This window comes from Aythya ferina (genome assembly GCF_964211825.1).
Source record: "Aythya ferina genome assembly, chromosome: Z".
NCBI lineage: Eukaryota > Metazoa > Chordata > Aves > Anseriformes > Anatidae > Aythya > Aythya ferina.
In genome coordinates, this window is record NC_140299.1 from 9,042,242 (window position 1) to 9,065,535 (window position 23,294).

General features: G+C 40.6%; 1 protein-coding gene across 3 annotated transcripts in view; it reads left to right on the plus strand.

The window, feature by feature from the left end:
• Positions 1-23,294, plus strand: part of DNAI1 (dynein axonemal intermediate chain 1) — a 138,714-nt gene that overhangs the window by 19,854 nt on the left and 95,566 nt on the right. For all 3 annotated transcript variants that reach the window (XR_014687447.1, XM_084505063.1, XM_084505064.1), the window contains exons 9-12: positions 1,256-1,390; positions 9,799-9,883; positions 10,766-10,883; positions 13,350-13,393. Coding sequence is in view for 2 of the 3 variants with exons in the window: in XM_084505063.1 (XP_084361189.1) it covers positions 1,256-1,390; positions 9,799-9,883; positions 10,766-10,883; positions 13,350-13,393 (382 nt within the window). In the remaining variant the exon portion in view is untranslated. The remainder of the gene's footprint in view (positions 1-1,255; positions 1,391-9,798; positions 9,884-10,765; positions 10,884-13,349; positions 13,394-23,294) is intronic.

Sequence of the window (23,294 nt, forward strand, 5' to 3'; positions counted from 1 at the left end):
TCAGTGTATGACAGGAACACCCAGGAGAAAGAATTAAGCAATGACAGCAACTAAAATGCTATTGTAGGCGAGTGATAGGAGGGGAAGGGAAGGCGTCTCTGTCAAGCTGAAGACTGGAACCCAGTTTATTTCTGAACTTCAAATCACAGAGTAATTGGTCTGAGATCTTCAATCCCTTCAGCTGGAGTTTCCTTTCCTTTCCTTTCCTTTTTTTTTTTTTTTTTTTTTTGACAGTGAGGTGACCTTAGAGTTGGAGAATATATAGCTATTAAGATAACCAGGCTGTTGCTGAAATTTTGGCTGAAATGTTTGAAAACTAAGAGAAAAATATTTTCCTTGTTTTTGTTTTATTCCCTTGAAAATTTGGACATTAAAAATACTTCAACATAAGGTCTTTTATCCTAAACTCTTCTACCTTATTGTTTTATCTTACGTTCATATTTCCTCTTCCAAAGGTTTCTGTTCTGCTCCTTCTCTCACTCTTTTCATCACATCATTTTGTCTTTTCTCTGATATTTGGAACATCTTCTCACTTCTGCCTGCAAATTTATGACACTTTTTTTTTTTTTTTTTGTGCTACATGTTTCTACTACCTTCTTTATTCTAGTGTTCCACTCTCTTTTTTGTATTTGAATCACACTCCTTCTCCTAAGCTGATGTGTCAGAATTAGATCATCTTTTCTTTTTGCTGAAAGTAACATAAATGCTTCAGATACAGTACTAGTACTCCAATACTAATGAATAATTGTCAAGTGGAAAAATGACTTTTGGATCTACTCAAGTGAGACATTTCTGGCATGTGGCATAGCAGAAAATGTAAAACTGCTCTCAGTATCCATTTCATCATATGCTGCAGAGTTAGAGTCCAAGATTTAAATTGTGTTAAGCAGCTACAATTTAATTTTCCAACACCACATGAGAAATGTCATAAAGCAGATGTTTAATCCATGTTTCCTATTAAACACTGTAAATTAGCCAAAAAGAATGTCCTACAAAAAAGGATATGGAGTCAAAGCACCAAGAGAGCTCCCCCAAGGGAAAGGAGGTTGTTAGGAATGCAATACCACATTCTCAGAGAGTAAGACATGCCCTGTCAAGCTCTAAATATCCAGGGTTTCAATCCTTCATTTCTTGCATAATAAGCTTCTGTCAATGTTACCATTGTGAAGACTATCATATTTTTGTGATGATTTAGATGTTTGTTTTCTGGCATGTACCTAAATCCTGATAAATCCTGCCTTCGTCTGTCTCTCAGTGGGAGATCTATGATGCCTATATGGAGGAGCTTCAGAAAATGGAAAAGTCAAAAGAGAAGGAAAAACCAAAAGCTCAGATAGCAAAGAAAGAAGAGAAGAAGAAGGGAAGAAAGTTAACTTCTCTGGAATCACAGGTATATTTCACAGCACTGGAAGAAGTTTGCTGAGAGTGGTGGTGGATGCTTCCATAATGTAAGTCAGGTGAAATGCAGCAACGCGTGCTGGCTATGTAGCAAGTTCTCTCAGTAGGCAAGTAATAAACTTAAGAAATGAAAATATTGTTTTTTGCTAGGAACTGTATTTCCAAAACGGGAGTTCCATTTTTGAATTGCTGTACTTTTTATGAGAAAGCAACAGTGTGAAGCCATAATCTTGACTTCAAACCTTATTCCAAGAGGGATTTATGGCTTTTCTTTTTGTCCATTACCATGTTTGTATCTCATTTTTGATTAGCATGGGAGGCATAAAAGAAAGAGGTAGAAACACTCTGACTTTTCAAAGACTTTTCTATGGGATGAAGAGGTAATAAGTATAATCTTTTAATCTGACAGGCAAATAAATTTAGGATTCCCTCAACATTTTATTAAAGCACTGTAGTGAAACTACTTGTTATTATTTTTATGATAATGCTATATAATTATAATACATGTATTTTATAGTTGCATACATAATACATTGTATCTAATACATAATTCTTGGAGGCTTGACCTGGATGGCAGTGATCTTTGATGCATTGTTTATTCAGTTAGTTGGAAAGTGACAGAAATGTCTATCTCCAAGGCTTGAAGCGCTGTGCCACGCTCATTAATTACACGGCATGGTGCTATCTCAGTTGTGGCAATGTGACCATCCCAAGCAGAGGTCAGCTGCCCTGAGTCCTGTGGAGTAACAGGGTGAATGGCAAGGGCTGCTGGCCAGCAGCAGCCTCCGTACGTCTGGTGTCTCAGAGCAGCAGGTATCATCACTCCTTCCAGGCCAGTAGCTCAGCTGGTGCTGTGGTCTTGCAGTGAGGATGGCACTGACTCCTAGTCCTGGCTGCTCTGTCCTAAGGATTTGCTTCATGTTCCAAAATGTTTTCAGAGGGTTCAGGAGGTTTTTAGTACTGGAGTTTAATCTATATATAATAGTGGGTGGTTCTTTTTCTCCCCAACCTAAATTAAACCTAACTTGCATTTAGAATGAAAACTGAAATATTACCATATTGATTAGAGAAAAATGCACTGAGAACTGTAACACAGAAACATGGAATCCAGTTCTTAGATTGCCCCTAGTACAGATGTAGATATATCAGTGTAACTAATGTGCATCTATATAATATGAGCTGTCTTCTGAAACTGGTTTTAGCACTTTCATATTGTATGCTGATACAACTATAGAGGATTTGCTTGGTTTAGCTTTCCCAGTAGCACTGTGCCATCAAAAGTCTTACAGCTTGAGTAGACCAGAAACATGATCTGACAGGATTCTGCCTGTGTAGAGTGCCATTGAAATTCATGGTCCTTTCTAAGCTAATAAACCTTTCACCTGAGTAAATGTCACAGAACTAAGCTTTAAGTCAGTGATACAATTATGAGCTTACAGAGTGGGCTGCTAAAAGGTGATCATTAAAATGAAATAAAAATTCTACCAATGAAACAATATTGTAAAAAATGCTGCATGCTCAACTGACAACAGTGGGAATCTGAAATCCACTTCCCTCCTTTTGCTGCTTTGACTTTCACTTGTAGCACTTAGCAGAAGAATTGCAGGGAACCCAGAAAGTCAATATGCTGAAAAAGTGAAAGGGAAAGCCTCCTTATGCAGAACCAGTATCCAAAATTGAAACCCACTGCAAGGCTGGTGGGTCAGTTTGAAGTACATGAAAAAAAATGCTGAATTTTCCAGTCCTTAATTGGAAACATTTAATCTGGACTAATCCAAAGCTAGACACAGACTTAAAACAAAACAGGCATTACATCTGGTTATGTGTACCTCTATGTGACTTTGGGCCCCTTGCTATAAGAAAGGTATTGAGTTGCTTGAGCGTGTGCAGAGAACAGCAGCAAAGCTGGTGAATGGATTAGAAAACTAGAGTTTCCAGGAGCGGCTGAGGGAGCTGGGACTGTTTAGTCTGGAGAAGAAGAGGCTGAGGGGAGACCTCACTGCTGTCGACAAGTACGTGCAATGAGGTCGTAGCACGGAGGCTGCCAGTCTCTTTTTGTAGGTGACAAGTGGTAGGACTCAGGTGACAAGTGATGGGACATGAGTAAGCAGTCTCAAGTTTAGAGAGGGGACGTTTAGATTGGGCAAGAGGAAGAACTTCTTAATGGAGAGGGTGTTTGAGCATCGGGACGGGCAGCCCAGGGCAGTGGTGGAGTCCACACCGCTGGAGGTTTTTAAGGTGTGGACGTGGCACTAAGGGATGTGGTTTAGCGATAGGACTTGGAGAGTCAGATTGATGGTTGGACTTTATGGTCCTGAAGGAAAGGGTAACTGTGGCCTTTTCCAACCTACATGATTCTGTGATTGTATGAAAATTAAAGATTGATGGCTTCAGAATTTGTTCTTGTCTCGAGTTAGTAAATGTAAAAGTGGGTTTTGTGGAGTTTCCAACTCACAGGTTATATAGTTTGGGCTACACTTATTGATTGGAACAGAGCTTTTCCTACCAAAGACTTTCTGAGGACATCCTGCCTTTGATCATTGCTGAAGAGTAACTGTGAAACATCAAGCAGGAGATGTGGCTGACCTGTGCAAAGGCTAAAATCAAGGATCCCAAGGCTAGAAGTAGTAATTGGTTTCTGCCATTGTTTCTGTAAGGCTAGCAACTGAACAGGAAGACACTGTGAGAGCTACCAAGAAAGCACAGGATTCAGCCCAAAGGGAAGACGAGAAAGAACTTAATGAACATTAGTGAAGCCGGATCCCTGATGGAAGCTTTACTATGATAAGAGACCATGAAAGAGAAGATCCAAAAACTTGAGCTGCAGCTGGAGTTGACAGTAAGGGTCAGGTGAGGTGTTGAACATAATGAATTAAAAGAATACTGAGGCCCAGAGAGCAGATGACTGGGTGAGGAAGAACATGATCCATGAAGAAAAATGTGGCCAAAGGCAGAGAAGAGAAGGAGCCTTGAAGTGGAACAGAGGGCCTTGCTATGGGAGAAGAGGTAGAATTAAGGCACTCAATGCACTGAAGAATGAGGAGAAAAAGCAGGAAAGACGTGGTTTGGCAAAGAGAGAGGCAGCTAGCAGAAAATGGAATGGAGACAACCAGGGATTCCAGCTGAAAGAAGGATGAGTATGATATAAAGAACAATATGAGTGAATAAAAGACAGGGTGACGGAAAGTATTTGTCTGGTGCCTGTGATGATGGGCTCTTTTAAATCTCTCAGTACGTGTGTCACTCAAATGGAGCTAGAGAGAAGAGGATGTACTACATCCAAGAGCAGGGATTCAGCATTTGAAACCTTTCCTCAGTTTTCAATAAAGGGAGCAGAAAAGAAGATGAAGAACATGGAATATCAAAGAGGAATGATGCAAAATTTTCTGAGATGAAAATAGTTGTAAGCAGAGAGAAACAGGCAGAAGCATTGCATCTGCTTGTCCTGTTCTTACTGTTCCTGAACCATCTGCGTATGGCTCTTGTTAAAGAGAGGATCTTGGCCCAGAGATACTTGTGGTCTGATCCAGTACGACCCTCCTCATGTTATGTGAGCAGAGAAATTACGGTGTCTGAGGTAGAAGCAAAATTAAGCAGAGCTTAATGCACCTAAGTTGATGAAAGCTGGCTCCTCTCACTGTGAGGTGACAAGACATGAAATCACAAGTAAGAATCACAGGTCTGATAATAAAGGATCTTTCAAAAGAGGGGTGGAACTATGTAGTTGGAGAATAACAAGGATAGATTATATGTAAGAGGCATAAAAATGGTTCCATTGGTCTTACCTGTACCAATACATGGCAATAGATTTAATTCAGAGGGAAAAAATACAGAAATGGGAGTAAATATGAGAAAATAACATATATGTTTGCCAAAGTTAGGCTGTATCCAAATAATCTCATCTTTCTTCTTTGGTAACAGAAAAGTTGTGGTTTCCCTTAACAAGGAAATTGTAGTAAAGATAATCTAGCTGAAGTTCTGTAAAGCTATTGCTCTAATGCCTTTGGGGAAATGATTAGGTAAACCAGAAGGGTTGTAACTGGTACAGACTGAAATAACTGGTGGAGAGGAAGGCTGTGCGTTTTGGAGTATTAAAAACTCTTAGATAAGGTGAGGGCTTACTATTGAAACGGCAGGGAGAAACATGAGTGTATCAGCTGGCGAGTTGTGGCTCTGAAATGGCAGTACATTGCTAGAAAATTGTGTATGAGGGTAAGCAGAGAAATGTTATTTCTGTTATGTCTGTCCCACAGTAGCACTCCCTGTTTCCGAGATATGACCAGTGAGATAGCCCAGACCACAGGTTTATAATTATCATTTGTAAGCTCATGGATGACCAGCAGTTATTTTTGAAATAACAGCTGAAACCCAAATGCAATTAACCTTCACATTAGTGTTTGCCTGCTCCTGTTCAACACAAGGAGAGGGTGGGCTGTTACCAACTCCCTTGTCTTCATTCTGCTGTTTACAACGTGTCAGTATTAAAAAATAATGAAAACAAACAAATTAGCACAATTCTAGAAAGGAATAACTACTTGACAGCATTCAAACTGGGGTCTCTATTTGGGATTTGCAGTGGGTGTTTGCAGTGCATGGAGGTGTTGGCTGGGCAACAGAGACCAACATGTCTGTACCATGTTTTTTTCTTTGAAAAGCCTGGAGTTCTTGTAGTAGCAGTATATGTATTGCAAGAAAGATGAGCAGTTATTGCATTGGTTTTAGGGTGGGATTTGTCTTCTGGATATAGTGATATATCAACAGAAGCCTTGTTTCATGCTGCAAGGAGTGTGGAGTTGCACATTGCAACTGGCCAGCTGCTGAGAGGCAAATGTGAAGCAATTAGCGTTGATGAATAGTAGAACAAGACCAGAACATTTATTTTCAAAGTACCAGCCCATTATCTATCTTAACATATGATTCAAGTAACATTATAGCTGTTCTAAAAATAATTTATGCATGGAAATAAATGAAACAAATTTGTTAGCTGATTAGCTCTCATTTGGCTAGTTACCCTGGAGTTGCCCTACAAAGAAAAAAATGAGTTTCAAACAGATCTTTAAAAAATGAAATTATGCGTATCATTCCCACTGAAGATTTATTTCAGTAGGATACAGAATAAATCAAACCTGAAATAGCACAGGATCCAGTGAGAAAATGACTTACTCTGATGCAGTTAAATGCTAAAAAATGTAGTTATTCATGGCTGCATTGCTAACAGCTTAGCTACCTAACAGGAAAGCTCACATAAAGCTCTTTCAATTCATCTGGACAGTCTCCTGCATTGCAGAAAACGTTCCACTGGATAATACATTATTTCTGTAATTACAGGCTCTTTTTGTTTTAAACTGCTTACCAATGACAACAACAAAAGAGATTTTATAGATGTTGCAGGATCTAGCATTCATCTTTGAGAACACAATAAAGCAAGTCTTGTCTTCTGCTCTTCAGTCCAGAATGATGATGTCTCTGGTTGGAAATTCAGAAAGTTTGCAGTGCAGCTTTCCTTGGATATGTAAGAGAACAAGAGCTACAGTTTTGCTCATGTCTGTAGGGTACAGCACTGCTGTTCTTCCCCAGCTCCTTCCAACAGCACAGGCATGTTAAAAAGGAAGAGAGATTTTTTTCTGCATAGTAGGTGAATAACAACTTAGCTAACACACCTGATGAACCAGCAGGACTCTGTGGGATCCATTCTTTATACCTATTAATGATGACTTTTTCAGTGTTGGAGAGAAAATTATTTATTGCTCTTTGCTTTTTCTAAAACAAGTTGTAACCTTTTCAACATTTAACCCCTGTCAATTAAGCTTATTCAGAGCAATATACTGGTGGCAGCCAAGGCCTTTTTTTAATCACTATCCCAATATTGCTGGACAAATGTTAGCGAAGGTGAATTGCTTCTTTTTTTTTTTTTTTTTTTTTTTCTTTTTTTTTCTTTTTTTTTTTTTCTGGGAAATGGTTTAAAGAACGACAGGTCTTATTGTGGCAGAAGCAGTAATAGCAACTTAAAGTCAAAAGAGTGAAATCCCAGCAATTGAGAATATTGATTTCTACTTGGTATGTTTCAAGTATCCTCTTTCTCTCCCTCTTCAATTTCTCTCAATACTTATGAAGTCCTAGAGTCTAAGGAATATTTTGTAGAAAATTAAACTGTTGACATTTGAAAACATATGTCCCCGTGCTTCTATAATTCTGAACATGGCAGTAATTTTTCTGTGTGGTTCTCAAGAAGTCCTCCCACTGTCCTAGGAAAAAGATGAAGAACACAAGAGTGGTCACGCTGATTCAAATCAGGTCTCTAACCATAAGTTAACATGTAAGGAAGGTGGAGAATGCAACAAGTGTACATCATACCTTGCCTAGCCCCAAATACTCTTCCGGCCTTCAATACTTACAGCTGTTTCCTAGGCTTGATGTGGTTTGGCACATAGGTACTGTGTATCTGTTCAGTCTTCCTTGAACTCACGTAAAATTCTTGCATCTGCAACACCCTTTGACAGGGAGTTGCACAAGTGTTGTCCTTCTGTAAATCACCTCATTTTCTTTGTTTTTAAGATGATTTCCACTAACTTCACTTGACAGCCCTATTTTGTGTATTGGAAGAGGCAGTGACTAGTCATCTACTGTCCATCCTCTCAGCTTTTTTTTGGATTTCACAGACCTGTTTCATGTCTTATTATGCCATCTCCTCCAGACTGGCAAGTCCCAGCCCACTCAGTTTTTCCTGGAACAGAAACTATCCCAGACCATGAGTCATCCCTCTTGCTCTTCTGCAAACTTTTCCAAGTTCTACTTTATTCTTTCTGAGGTGAAAAAGACTGTAGACATTAATGAAGATGCAGGCAAACTGAATTTATAAAAAGTGTTATAGATTATAAAATTACTTTTTTTCTCATTTGTCCTGTCATCTCTATGCTCTTGCAGCATAGAGATGTTTTTGTTGAGTTTGTGCAGGGCCAAAGAAAGAAGCAGAGGGCTGGGATGCACCTAATCCAATGTTATATTCTTGGTTCTGATTGTGAGTGTGCAATGGTTTTGACAAGTCATTTCATTTATTTTTATTTTTATTTTTATTTTTATTTTTATTTTTATTTTTATTTTTATTTTTATTTTTATTTTTATTTTTATTTTTATTTTTATTTTTATTTTTATTTTTTATGTACAGACCACTCTGTGGGCTGTGCCAAGGATGGCAAGTTTCTTTTTAGTGTCCTCACTGAGAAGGAAATCATGCTGTGCTGGCAGCCATCAGTCCCTGGCAGGGGGTTGAAGATGAAAGGCTTTGAAACCCTGATGGGACTTTGGGGCAGCAGTTGTAGGGGGATTCAGATCCTTGGAGCAGCATGCTGTCATAGCAATTTCCATATGCCTTGGTATTCTCACATAATTATGCAGAGCTGTGCTGTCATCATCCTCATGGTCCTGCACAGTCTGGGTGCTTTTAAGCTCTGTCCCTCCAGTTACTGGCACATAGACTTATTGTCCTACTTGCTGGTTAGTTCAGCTTGGATTTTGCTTGTGTTCAGTCAAACACACACAGGATCGGACACTCACACAGAAAGAAATTGGTAGGAATCAAGTTTAAAAAGAAGATGGTATGATACTGTGGTGATCAGGCACTGGGCTCAATCAAATGAGCATACTGACCTGCCATATGCCAACCTAGGGACTGCTTGCCTTGTGAGATGCCACTCCCCCAAAGGTCTCCAATACTTGTGTACCTGAAGCTCTTCCTGCATACCTTCACACCTACAGGTTTACCCACATGTGGTGTTTCTTGGCAGGGAGGATGGGATTGTACGCAGTATCAAAGCAATTTCAACAAAAGCTGGATAGCAAACTGTCCTTTGCATGTTTATTATATATTGTACAAGCTCATGGATCTATGTATACATCAAGTTGGAATTACCCAGTGATTATCTGGAGGATTTCTAAATCCTGTGATCTTAACTTAAGAGATGATACCGTAAAGCTCTCCAGGCAGATAAGAGAGGATGCTGATGAATGATCAAACATGATTGTGTTACTGAAACTATTGAACTATTACCAGGTGAGGTGGGGGAGGGATCGTGTGTGTGCTTTTAGCTCATCCCATCATGAGATAGACTGGATGAGCTGAGGAAGACAAGACTAACCACCTTTGCAGACAAGCATCTTGCCATTGAACTAAATCAGGAACAAATTCCGAAGTTACTGCAGCTCAGGTATAGATGGTATCTTGCTGAACTTACAGAATTATTGCCTTAATTCAATTGCCCTTATCATTAGGTGCTAGTGTGAGGAGCTTCAAATTATCCTTTAGCCCAGATAAAAAGACTCAAGTTTTTAAGTCACAAAAGGTCTGAAGGACTTGTAAAAAGGATATAAATTTTCTCTTCCTTGTTTATCTTTTTTCAACAGAGTGATGATATAACCAAGATCTCAAAGGCTGCTAAAATTATGGAACGAATGGTGAATCAGAACATATTTGATGACATTGCGCAAGGTATGGCCCTGCAGGGAGATGCGGTTTGCACTCAAGCCAGGAATTCCTGCACTCCTGCAGGAATTCTTTCCTGCAGATGAGTGGCCACAGCTGTAGCAAGAATCACAATAGATCCTGTGGGGAAGCTAGGAGGAATTTTGGCAAAAGATGCTAAGGCAGAGGTTGACAGGGGAAGATTGGAGTGCAGTTAGTGCCTCTGTGGGCAACTGGTTGGTTACCTTATGGCATGCTGGTGTCTCCAGTGCTAAATGTTAGAGAAACAGGGCTAAAATGAACAGGGCTAGCAATTGCTGACTCACACAAGGCAAACAGGACAGCAGTCTGCCATCACTTAAAGGAAATGCACATCATCAGTGTTCGGAGCAGGGTGGGCCAACAGGTCTGGTAAGCATTGCCCTCCTGATGCCCTGCCCTCCCTCAGCAGGTGGTTTCTTCCCTCCTGGATGCAGGTGCTGGTGACAAAGCAGCCAGTGCAGAGCAACCCTCTTGCTGGCATACAGGCCCCATCCACAAGACATATGTAGTGCTGATGTTATTTTGCAAGGGTTTTCCTATCTTTGCTCAGCCACCTCCTGAAAGGCCACAGCTAGATCAGGGAATGGCTTGAGGTCATTCCTTGCTCGGGGCTGCTGCTTTCTTTTTCATCCTTTGTCTGCTTTCAAATCTTCAGCTTTTTGGTTTAAGGACTTGGTGCTGGTTAAAGTGCATTTACAAGACTTAGATGCTGTTTTGGGGTTGAGATGTAAGGACTGAACAGTTTTTATACTAACAGTCAGGTTGTACAGAGGCTATGAGGCTCTTTCAAAGCTTATCTGTTACTACAGCATGCTGATGTATTTCAGGTTTATTCAACAAGACCTATTCTTTGATTCTTGCTTTTAGATTTTAAATATTTTGAGGATGCCTCCGATGAATACAGGGACCAGAAAGGAACCCTCCTCCCACTCTGGAAGTTCCAGTATGACAAAACCAAGAGACTTGCAGTTACTGCCATCTCCTGGTAAGTCTCTTTAGTGCAAACTTGCTCTCAGCTGTTTTGCAGGGAAGTGCAATTAATTATCATGCCACCTTACAAGGCAGTGCTGGTTTCTGTGGGAACACTTTTTTGAATAATTACAGTCACCTACTTTCACACCTAAACATACCAGGTGCTTCTGGATGGGAAGCACCTTGTGTGAGGCTGAGTATGCCAGCCATGGGACATTCAGCAAAAGGTGAAGATACAGCAGGCTTGGGGCAGTGCTAGGACAAAGTGAGTACAGTTAGCAGAGCAAATAAGAGTCCCTTCTTGGGAAAGCTGGGATGGACATATAGTGTCTTTGGATATTCCAGGCAGTGGAAGCAGGGACATGTGGCCTGGAATGCCATCTGGATGTGCCGGGATGGGATCAGGAAAGCCAAAGCACAGATGGAACTGAACTTTGCAAGAGATTCAAAGAATAACAAGAAGGGATTCCATAGGTACATTTGTCAGAAAAGAAAGGCCAAGGAGAACGTACCTCCCTCTGATGAATGAGAAGGGAGACATGGAGAAGGGTGAGGTACTGAACAAGTTTTTTGTTTCAATCTTCACTGCCAGTCAGGCTTCCCATTTCTCTCAAGTTTCTGAACCTGTAGGCAAGGGCTGGGGGAGCAAAGTCCCTCCCACTGTAAACAAAGAGCAAGTCCGAGACCACTTGATGAAATAGAGCAGGTACAACTTTATGGGACTGAATGAGATGCATCCCAGGGTCCTGAGGGAACTGACTGATGTAGCTTCTAATCCAGTGTCCATCATATTTGAAAAGTTATGGCAGTCAGGTGAAATCCTCAATGACTGGAAAAGGGGAAACATCACTCCCATTTTCAAAACGGGTAGAAAGGAGGACCTGGGGAAGTACAGACCAGTGAGCCTCACCTCTGTGCCTGGAAGATCATGGAACAGATCCTCCTGGAAGGAGGCACTTCCAGGACAAGGAAGTGATCCAAGCCAGCACAGCCTGTTTATTTCTGATCAGTCCAAAAACTGTCACTGTTTTTAAAGTACCACTTTAAAATCAACTCTCTTTTTTTTTCTGAGGTGTTATTATCATGGTAATTACCATGAAAAAATATTCATCAAAAACCTGGATTAGTCCTTTACTTTTTAACATGATTCTCCCGAGAACTGTTTTGATCATGCGCATAAATGTGAGACTTACATAGCTCCTGCCTTGTGCTCCTCTGCAGCCAAGCCTCTTCCCACTTGTTTGTGGGGCAGTGTGATCGCATCTGTGTCTTGCCAAAGAGGATCTATGGAGAGACAGAGCAGGACTGCAGTCTTCTGTCTTTTCTGTCTTTTCAAGCCATTGCAGTTACTATACTTTAATAGAATATTGAATGTAGTTGTGTGAGAATTACAAAATAGCACTAAAATGAGGTATAAAATTGGGGATAAAAGGCATCTTTTATAGGTAGCTTGTGTTGCAGTTATTCTTGCCTCAAGGAAATTATAACAGAAAGATGGCCCTGGAATTGGAAGAACGACCCCAAATTGCTTTATGTAATAAGCTTTTCTAATTTAATTTTTGTTCTCATATTGTTAGCAGTGACAATGCATTTAGTGGATAGAGCAAGAGCATTAGGCTGCCTAGGTATCAGCCCAGGTGAAGAATGAGAAATGTTTTTGTTTTTTCAATTCAGAATAGTCAAAGAAAAGAATCATCAGGTAAGTTTCATTTCCATTCGTTTCAGTTCCATCTGTTTCACAGAAAATTTTGTCATTGATTGTGCTGTGTGATCTTAGGGCCAGCAACAGTATTGAACTTTTTCCCATGTAAACCCTACACTGACTGTCCACAAACAGCAGAAGTTGTAAAAGTAGATGTTTTTCAAATAAAGGGATTTAAGAAGGCATAATAGCTAATTAGTCAGTCAGTATGCTTCAGCAAATATACTGATCATCTCTTCAGTCAGAAGAGTTTCCCTACCTGGTCTGTGGTAATGATCGTGAATTTTTTAACTGATAGCTGTTTCTGAAAGCATCCATCATTATTTAGTGATAGGTAGGGAAACTAAGTTAATTGAGTATTATTCTTTTGTGGGTTAGAAACTTCTTTATTCTTGCTTCTGAAAGATGGATACCACCACATTCCTGCCTTTTTCATTTCCTCAAAGACAGCATTTTTAAAAGTGAAGATTACATGATCATGGAGTACACAGGCCAAGAATTGATGAAGATTGATGTTGTATCTCAGTCTTTGCCATTTTTATGCTTTTCATCTACTGCTGTGGTCTTCAGATGTTCTGTTTCTTGTATGCATATTGAGTCCGGAAGAATTACTTATGCATGAACTTTACTAGTGCATATATTCAAAGGGTCAAGCCGTTAGACTGTATGCAGTCCTGTGGGAATGGGCTCTGATGTTAATGTGTGAAACACTGTGCATTTCTGTGGAAGAATATGGTTAATAATAAATGAAAACTTATATGAATTTTCTCATTGCAGGAATCCAAAATACAAGGACCTATTTGCAGTGGGGTATGGCTCTTGTAAGTAACGAATGCAGAAGTGTCATTGAGGGATTTAAAATATTAAACTGGTGCATTGAGATTAAATTGTATTATACTGCACAGATTGCTTCTCATAGAAAAGACTCACCGAATTTCATAGCTGTAAATTAAGATTTATCTCAAGATAGGAATTACACCTTTACATTCTTTGACATGAACAGCCTTCCACAAATAAATAGGCATAGGCAATGTTAGCCAGGGCTTCTGGTTTATGATAGTGCTGACTCTCCCTTTGGTCAAGGACTTGCCTCTAGAAGCATCACTTAATTCTTTTTTGCTTACCTGATGCTCTGTGATTGGCATTTCCCTGTTCCCACTCTTTGGATTGCTGAAAGACTAGATGTTTTTCCAGAAGCTAATGGTGAGATACTTCTTTAAATGTAAACTCATTGTTCTCTTGTAGGGGGACATCTTCTAGGGATGTCTCAGAAGACAAGCTCTCCACTAGAGCACATCAGGCCTGTATGTTGTGAAAAGGCACCTCCCCTGCTGTAGTGTCTGGGATTAGATATGGGATAATTATGAGCAGCTATGGACAACTCTGGTTCAGATTTTCCTGTGTTAATCCATTGTAATTTCTATCCAGTATTACTGCTCTCACATTCAGGAAATAGAATTCTAACAAGCTGATATTTTCTCACCATTTTTGTGCTGTTTTGCTATGTGCCTTACATCTACCTGCTCAGTTTATCTTTGGATTGTTTTTTGTTTGTTTGATTTGTTGTTGTTGTTGTTTGTTTTGTTTTTCATTTTACAAGATGGGAATCATATCAACAACCTTGCTTTTCCTCTTGTTCAGTGTCTCTTATTGCTACAGACAAAATGACTGCTGTATTCTGAATTCATTTCTTCACATCTCCTCTTTACTCCTGTCTAGACAGAACAGTTAAGTCACTGTGAATAAACTTTCTCTCTTCCATTCTTCCACTTGCTTCTCTTCTCTAGCTCTACCCGAAGTGCTGACTGTAATGAATAGCTTCTTAGGCAAGGGATGACATTCTAGTAGATCTCCCCAGGACCACTGCTTCCCAGATGTGGTGAAAACTCAGTAACTGAAGTTATTTAGCAGGTATTCTGTATTATGACGCTGGGCGTGGGGGAGATTGTGCCTAACACACACACACAGGGTTACTGGCAATGTGCTTCTATTAATGGGATATATGTGTGTTCATTTCATTTCCTGTAAGTCTCTTGCATATTCATTAGATCTCCGAATAACCATTAACATAGGTTCCTGCCCCTATTCGCATGTGTACTGGAGCCCTTAGGTGGTCGTTGGGATGTACTCTGGTGGTCTTTTGGTGAAGGCCAGAAGTCTTCTTTGCTGCTAAACTTCTGACCCGTACTTTTTTTTTGACAGATTTCAGCAGTCCAAGCCTGTTCTTGCTGGTTCTATTAACTGTGTGTATGCCGTCTTTTCCTCCCTTATCTTTAGGGTCGTCCTGTCCTTATGGTTGATTTACAGCATACTCCCTGTCTCAGTCCTGTCCTTGTGGTTAATATACAACATGCAGCTGTATTAGCTAAAACTTGCAAAATCAACATCCTTTACCTTGTTCCCTGTCTCAAAATCCTAAAAGAAGGAGAGCAGTTGAGAGACAAGTTTTCCTGGGGTCTTTCTCACACAGGTCTTTCTGACGCAGGAAGTATTGGCTCCTCAATTTTATCTTCTCAGTGGGGTACTCCGTAAACTTCTGAAGTCCTTTCAAAGTGCCTCTGAGACTTGCTAGGACTCTAGTCTTTCCCACTATGTAGTTCGTGTTCAGTCACATTGCTGGCATTTTCATATAGTGAATGGTGAACTTTACCCCTGAATTTTGCTTCAGATGGGGTAATGTTAATGAAAACAAATATACAACTACCAAAATCCCAAACTATTTTAAGTCTCCACTGTTGGTTTTGTTTGTTTATTTGTTTGTTTTTCCTCAGAGTTTATGAAGGCTAGAGCAGTATCCTACTTGTCCTTCTCCAGGGCATCTGCTCCTGGGGAAGATGTCCCCACCTGACTTACCAGTTATTCTGAAATGAAACAGAGAGGGGCTGAGAAAAGAACAGTACTGCAAAGGAAGCAGAGCCTTCTCCGTGCTCAAGAAAAGGGTAGGCTACAGAATGGTACTCATAATTTGTGAGAAGGACCAGGTGTTTTGACCCAGTCTCCCAATTGTTTCTAGCAGGAGAGCTTTCCTTCTTCTCTGAGTGTTAGTATTTATTTTTTTTTAAGTAAAAACTGACTCTGCTGTAGAGCACTAATAATCCTCTGTCTGGTTTGAAATCAGTCATGGGGCTACAGGTAACCAGCGTTTGAGAATTGCAGATAGCAGGATTAGTAACTGAAATTTTTACCCTAAGCACTACAATGTCTGGAGTTCTTTGTGGAGGACAGAGAGTAGGGGAGCCAGAGAGAGGACCTTGTCAATAGGAACATCTTTGCCCACCAGCCATTTCAGTTGCTCTGTGTCTGCCTGCATATTACAGGTGGACATTTTTTGCTATCATTCGTTGGGCTGGAAAAGTTATAGTTTGTTGTGAATATTCAGAACTAAGAAGGCAAGTTGTTTGGTGTTTATTTTAAGTGTACACTTTTTTGAGTGGATGCTGAAGGATCTCAGCTGTGATAAAATGAGTAATGAAATTCAGTGTTGAGAAATGTAGTGCATGTGGAATAAAAAGCTCAGCACTGGGCTCAAAGGAAATTGCTGTTATTCGGGAAAGTAGTCCTGAGGTCACTGTAGGTGTTTCTTTTCAAACATTTGATAGTGCTCAGCAGTAGTCAAAAAGGCAGATCAAAAACTGATGGGAATTATTATGAAAAAAATAATAAAACAAAACTTCTGGATACAGTAGAAACAAAATAGAAAGCTACATATAAAGCAGCAGAAGAAACAACAATAGAAAAATAAAAAGAATAAGACAAGATCTGTGATATATTGACATCTTGATTACTGTGTGCAGTTCTGGTTTTGAACTATGAAGAAGAAAGCGTTAGGCTGTGGGATTATGGAAGAAGGTCCAGAAAAAGGCAACAAGAGTGATCAGAGATATATATGATGACTTCTGTATCAGAGAGCATAAACAGACTAGGACTCTTATAATAGATAAAGGAGAGGGGATTTGGTATGGCTCTCTAGAATCCTGAGTGGCAACAGGACAGTGAAAAAGTGTCAAATGTTCATTATTGCCTATAACACAAGGATGAGAGAGACCTTACGAAATTATTGAGCTGCAGGACAAATGCAAATTTAAAATAGAATAATATAATATGTAATGAAATTGTGGACCTTTTCTTCTTGTCCTCCATGCTCTGGAGGACAAGGATATACATGGAATTTAAAGATCAATTCACGGAAGGGCAGTTTGCTGCTAGCTATTACCAAGGACAAGTCCTCTGATTCAGTGAGTTCATAACTGCAAGTTGCTGGAAACTCTGAGGATGTACAAGGGGACAGACATTTCTCTTGTGCTCTTTAAGCAGTTGCTACTCTGTCCTCTTGGAGAGAAGACACTTGGCTACAGGGGCCTTTGGTGTGGTCCCAAATAACAGTTCTTATGTATTTTTCTGTGCTCTGACAATAAAACCACAGGATCACAGGATCATCTAGGTTGGAAGAGACCTCCAAGATCACGCAGTCCAACCTCTGACCTAACACTAACAGTCCCCACTAAACCATATCCCTAAGCTCTACACCTAGATGTCTTTTAAAGACCTCCAGGGATGGTGACTCCACCGCTTCCCTGGGCAGCCCATTCCAATGCCTAACAACCCTCTCAGTAAAGAAGTTCTTCCTAACATCCAACCTAAACCTTCCCTGGTGCAACTTTAGCCCGTTCCCCCTCTTCCTGTCACCAGGCACATGGGAGAATAGACCAACCCCCACTTGTCTTCACTTACACTAGTAAGGATTACATTCTGTGTGCAGTATTGCAGCATTTCATTTTTCTCTTAAAATGACATTTTTCTCTTGAAGTTAATTCCATCTGGGTCCAAGAAAAGTTCCTGTTAGTTTTCTGAGAAATGTAATTGGCCTGGCAATTTCTTTAATATGGCAGGCAGCAGATATTCTGAAGAGCAAATTAGGATCAGTCTTTGTAAAAGAAGGCATGTCAAGAAATGCTCAGGATATTCCTCATCTTGTACAGCAGAACAAAATCTTATTGTGCTCACAGCTCCTGTGCTCAGAGTGCCATAATTAGGCAGGGCCTTCGCACTGCCCTGCCACCCAGATGCAGAAGAGGAGATGCAAGCTCAGCAATGGTAACCTCCCGACTCAGCCTGTTCCAACAATTGTTCTAACTTACTACAGTAGGCAAGACCCTGGCATCTGTACTCTGTGGGCTGTGCAAAAGTGTTTGCTGTTTGTGTTAGATATCAGTGCATGTAGCATGCTAAGGGTACTGGATGCTGCCCGTGTACGTTGTGCCAAATGCAAAATGCAGATGTAGAGGAAGCCCTAACTGGATCCTAAGTGGCTTGCAGTCTAGATGGGTAGGTATCTCATTTTTATAGCAGACACAGAGGGCGGAGTCCACCTCAGCCAGCTGAGAGCTGGGAGCTGAGTCTCTGCCCTGAGCTTCCTCTGTAGTCAGTGGTGAGAGATCAGCACATGCAGAGGCCATCTCTCCTGCCCTAAGGGTGGTGTCCAAGAAAGGAGCTAAGTAGCTCTCTGGAAGGGGTCATCTCTCCCATAGACCACAGACTGAGCCTAGGCAGAGCACTTAGACTAGATGCTTGTCTCTTAGATGGCTAAAGTGAGGAGAGATGAATCCTGCCCAGAGCAAACAGCCTCGTGTTCACACAGGGGTTGGGGTAGAGCCAGAAGCAGAACCCAGATCTGTGGATCTGTGGTGACCATAATTACATCACCAGTCTTTTGTGCAACATGCCTTTGGCAGCACTGCCAGGATGCCAGCTACACGTTTGTCCTGCTGCCCAAAGTATACTTTCTGAAACAAAAGGTCCCTTGTTTTCTGTGGGTCCATTTCACTCCATCGCAACGGATTCTTTACAAAGAGGGGCCTAGCCTTTTGCTTGCTTTTGTATCTTGTTTCTGGAGGTTTCAACAGTGATTTACTTGGATGGGGTTTCTGATGCTAATGGCATTTCTTTGGCATGAGACAGTCTCCTCTGAACAAGGAAATATTGTCATCATAATTTGCAATTCAGGTTCTTTGCTGCCTGGATAGAATTAATTTTTATTCCCATCAGGAGGAGCTGTCTTTCTGGTTTTGTTTTTGCATAAATGAGATCGCTGGATTTCTGGCTAGATTGACAGCCTGCAGTACAGGGTTCAGAGGGCTGTGATGGGGATTGGGCTTGTGTTTTGCCTTGCTCATGGGAGCACCACAAGCCCAGGCTTTAGTAATCACCTCGATTCATGTTTCACAAGCAAGAGTGCCTCTGACAGCATTCAGAGATGGCTTTTTATGTGCAGCTCTGTCTGTCAGTACATGAGGTGAGTAAAGAAAAGCAATATCTGCCTGGCCAGTGTACTTTCTCCTGCTTTTTCTTTGCACTCCACAGATGTAACTTTTCAGTCACAAGGATGAGTGAGGAGTACAGGCTTGCACCCAGAACATGGATAATCTTTCATTTACTGCCTGCTACTGACCGACACTGATGGATGGGCATTGCAATGAGGATATTCCCCGATGGAACATGCTCAGAGTGCTTCAGAGAGAACAGGGAGAGGAGAAAATGATCCAGGTGGCTTTAAGAGCAAGGTACTGCAGCTTCACTCCTATGCTTTGTAGGCATGGAGGTTTCACAGCTGGAGGTTTCATCTCGCAGCAGATCTTTCACTCTTGCAAGTCAATTGAATCTACTCTTCCTCAGTGCTCCATGAGCACGTATCACTTAAGGATGAAGTGAAGCTCCTCAACGAATTAGCTCCACAGTGACACTGAGAAACCTTCTCTCCAGGAAAGGTAGTGAAAACAAGTTAGCAGGATGAATGTAAAGTAAGATTGGCATGGACAATGAACCTGCTTCTTTTACCTTGCAGACAGCTTCTCTGCAAGGGTCTGACAGACAACTGAATGGAGAATCCATGACTACACACCATAACTGGTGATTTGCAGAATCAGGACTTTAAAATAGGAGCTTAGAATAGAGAAAATGACTGGTAACAAAACTTCCTCGCTTCTGGAGGGTAAAAGTCATCCTGCAGGGACTAAGAGAGTATCTTTGGAAGTATGCTGTTCTCTTTCTTTCCTTTTGTGCAAGAAGCCTGGATTCCCTCTAGAAAGCAAAAAGTGGAAACAATAATTAGTGGAGGATTCCCAATGCACCGTTCACTCCAAAGATTTTACGAAAATTAAAATCAGCTTCATGTTACACAACAATTAGGTTCATGCAGAGCCTGTTCCAAGTCCCAAAGGCTTCTGCTAGGCCAAATACTTTGTTTTCTAGCGTCTTCCAAATACTAATTTGAGAGGCACAAATCACGAGTAGTGGAAGCCAAGGTGGCCTGCTTCCAAGTTCATCCAAGGGAAAGAAATTCGTTAGGCACCCTATACCCTCGTGGTTTCAGAGTGTGATTCTTATCTCAAGATGCTGTAGAAAACCTTAGGTGTTGAAACCTCGAGTCTTGGAAGAGATAGGGCAGATATTCTCTGACAGAGTGTAGGATCCTGAGCATATAAGCAAAATGCTTTCACCAGGCATCAGGAAGGACTCATGATTTTCAGAGCACCATTTCAGAGTTGTGCCCTGCCCTGCCTTGCACCTTCTTTTCAGTTATGGACTGTCTGTTGACTAAGATTAACCTTCAGAAAATACAAGTCCAGGAGCCAGGGTAGATATCAGGTAAATAATCAGGTAAATAATCAGGGTAGATATCAGGTAGATATCAGGTCTTTCCTGATCCTGGGAAAACAGCAATCAAAGAATTGAAGCCTAAGCTCTCATCATAACTCTCCTAAGGGAACTCTCCTACAGCTGTTCTGGGCAGGGTGGTTGTGACATTCTTCTTGGAGTCAAGAAAAAAAGTCATGGGCAGTGAGGCTGGATCCCATCCTACATTCACATGCTGGCTGGAAGATTTATCTTAAAAGCTGGGTCAAAGCATGTGTTTTAGAATGATGCTCAATTTCCATGTCAAACTGGTGAGATCTTTACATCCCCCATCCCCCTCATACTGTTCCATCTTTGATTTGATCTGCCTCTTGGTAAGTGATGTCTCATTTCAAGGTTAAATTTATCTAATTTAAATTTTTAACCATTGAAGCTCATTATTATCTTGCTGGAAAAGCTTTTTGAGCTTGTGGACTACTCCCTTCTCCATGGGTAAATGCTCATATGTATTGATGAAGCATTATCTCATTTTTCTTTTTTAGGCTGAACTCATTATGCTCTACTCAAGGTTTGTTTTCTATAAGCTATGTTATATTAGTGGACTTTCTCTAACCTTTCATGAAAACATCCCCATTCCTCCTGAGTGCAAGTACCGTAACTAGACATACTGGCCTAGTTTCTTTTTTATGCGTGCTTCATACAGACACAATTTTGCTTCCTTGGGTGGTTCTCCCAGTTTTAGACCTAGTCACTGTGTAGTCACAGCTCATGGTAATGGTTATCCAAAACAACTGGCATGGGTCTTCGAGTTTTTGCTTTCCAAACTGTAGCTTCCCTTCCTTGGTGTAACTTGCATTCCCAAATGTACTATGGGTCTATGGAAAGGGCACATGCAGTGGTGCCAATTTAACTAATAGGATGCTGTAACTAAGAGCATGCTGTAAGAGTAGCTGCCTTTTTCATCATTTCTGTGTCACCCACTGTTGTGTCATCAGACTCTCCTAGCAAATGGTTTATATCAGAATGTAGATTAAAATAAAGACATTAGCAGTGCAGGACCAAGAAATGATGCCTGTAAATCTGCACTAGAAAGCATCTCTATTTATTTCTGTCTCTACAGCTCTACTTCAGGCCTTGACAGTGAACCAGTTTTTAATCCATCTAGTATGTGCTCTGCTAATTCCATATCATAGATACATTTTAAAATGAAATGTTATGATGTGCTTAACTGAATGCTGAGGGAATATTCTTGTCGGCACAGTTACTTCATCAGTCATCCTGACAGAAGGGATGGCAGCTTTGACAAGACATTTACCCTCTCCATACATCTGGAGACCTAAGTAATAGAGGAGATAATTCAGGCAGAAGGACTGGGACTTGCACTGAAATAATCTCACTGCACATAGAGAAGACCTGTGATGCTTAATTTGTTTTAGCTACTTGCTATAATGCTTAATCTGATCTTGAAATGTAGATAAAACCTTGAAGTTTTCTACAAGATCTCAGTCAAATTATGAAAGTATCCACAATTTATGAAGACCAGCTCTCTGAAATTCCCAGAGACATTAGAAATTCATAAAAATGGAACTGAGACATATTTCAAAAAGTTATTAGTCTGTCTCTGTGAAAGATAGTACTTTTATTTAAAACAGGGGTTTGAGGACTAAACTTAGTCCTACTTAATGAATGCAGTGTAATTGCTGGCATGGTTGAGAGCAATCTTTGTGACAAGTACAGAAGTGTGTGTTCGAGAAAGAGAACCCTGTGAGTCTGAAAATTCCAATTTGGCAATGTGGGCTGTGTGGTTAAGGACAATCAGTGTTAGAAATTGTACCAGGTGTTTGTGGATAATTGTCCTCTCTGCTGTGTCAGATTTAAAGGTTGTGATGCAGCATGTGGAAGGTAGTCTGGGCTGGATTTACATAACAAGCTGCTATATTACATTTGGTAGTTTCTGATGAATGACCAACGAGCTTTAAGTAAAAGCAATAAGAGGATTGAATGCTGCCTAAGGAATTCAGATCTCTGAACCAGGTCATGGAAAGTCTCTTCCAGGTGACTTCGGGGATGTATATACATTTAAATCATGTTCCCAGAAGACACAGAAGAAGCAGAGCGGAGTTCCCTGCTAATCTTTCTCTAAGCTACATAAGTTCATTTTTGTATAGAGAATACAGAGATTAAAGACCTTGGCAGAGAGAGAAAAAACATTTTGGACTGGTTAAATGAAATTCCCTGTCTTGCCGAAGGCTTTGCGTGCATGATTCATGTGTGGGGACTGCACTGGGGCTGGCTCCCCCACCGCATAAGGACCTCTGTGCTGGACTGGGACCAGAAGACAGCTTTGGCCTTGCAAGAAACCCCAGTAAAGCTACAGAAGTTTTCTAATATCACCCTGAATACATTACCACCAAAGGCTGATAGAGATTCATGTGGCCCACAGTTGCATGCACATACCTCAAAGGGAGCTTGATACTGAAGTCTGGATTCAATTTGCTATTTGGCCTATATTCATGTAATGCACTAAAATGACATAACAGATCCCAGCTTTGGGAAAATGCCTCTGTGTCACTCAGTCTTGTGCTCAGCACTGATCTAAAGTTGCTAAAATTAAATATGACTTCAGAGTTCAAAGATCCAGGAAGATCACTCTGACTTTTTGGTAACAGCTAGATGTGTTGTGCCAACAAGGTGGCTTAGCTGTGAAGGTATTGTTTATTGACATACTGGATATTTGTACTCTAAATTGAAAGACTGTCACCATTTGCAAATGCTGCTGATGCCAGTTATTAGTGGTAGTTGGTTTATTAGTGATATATTAGAACTTATGTTGAGAAAGAAAAATGAGACAATAACAAAATTAGAACATAATGGTTGCTTAGTTGCTAATTATTTTAATTGATTATATTTGTTATAGCAGGCAGACAGAAGACCCACTAAGTAATATGCAAAATTGCTACTGGAAGGGGTATTACGATGCAGAAAACAAATACAACCAAATAAAAAAAAAAAAAAAAGAAAGAAAATTAGGAGGGAATATGTGAGTCTTGTTTGTGAATTGCAGAAGAACATTTTTAGGGACACTCAGTA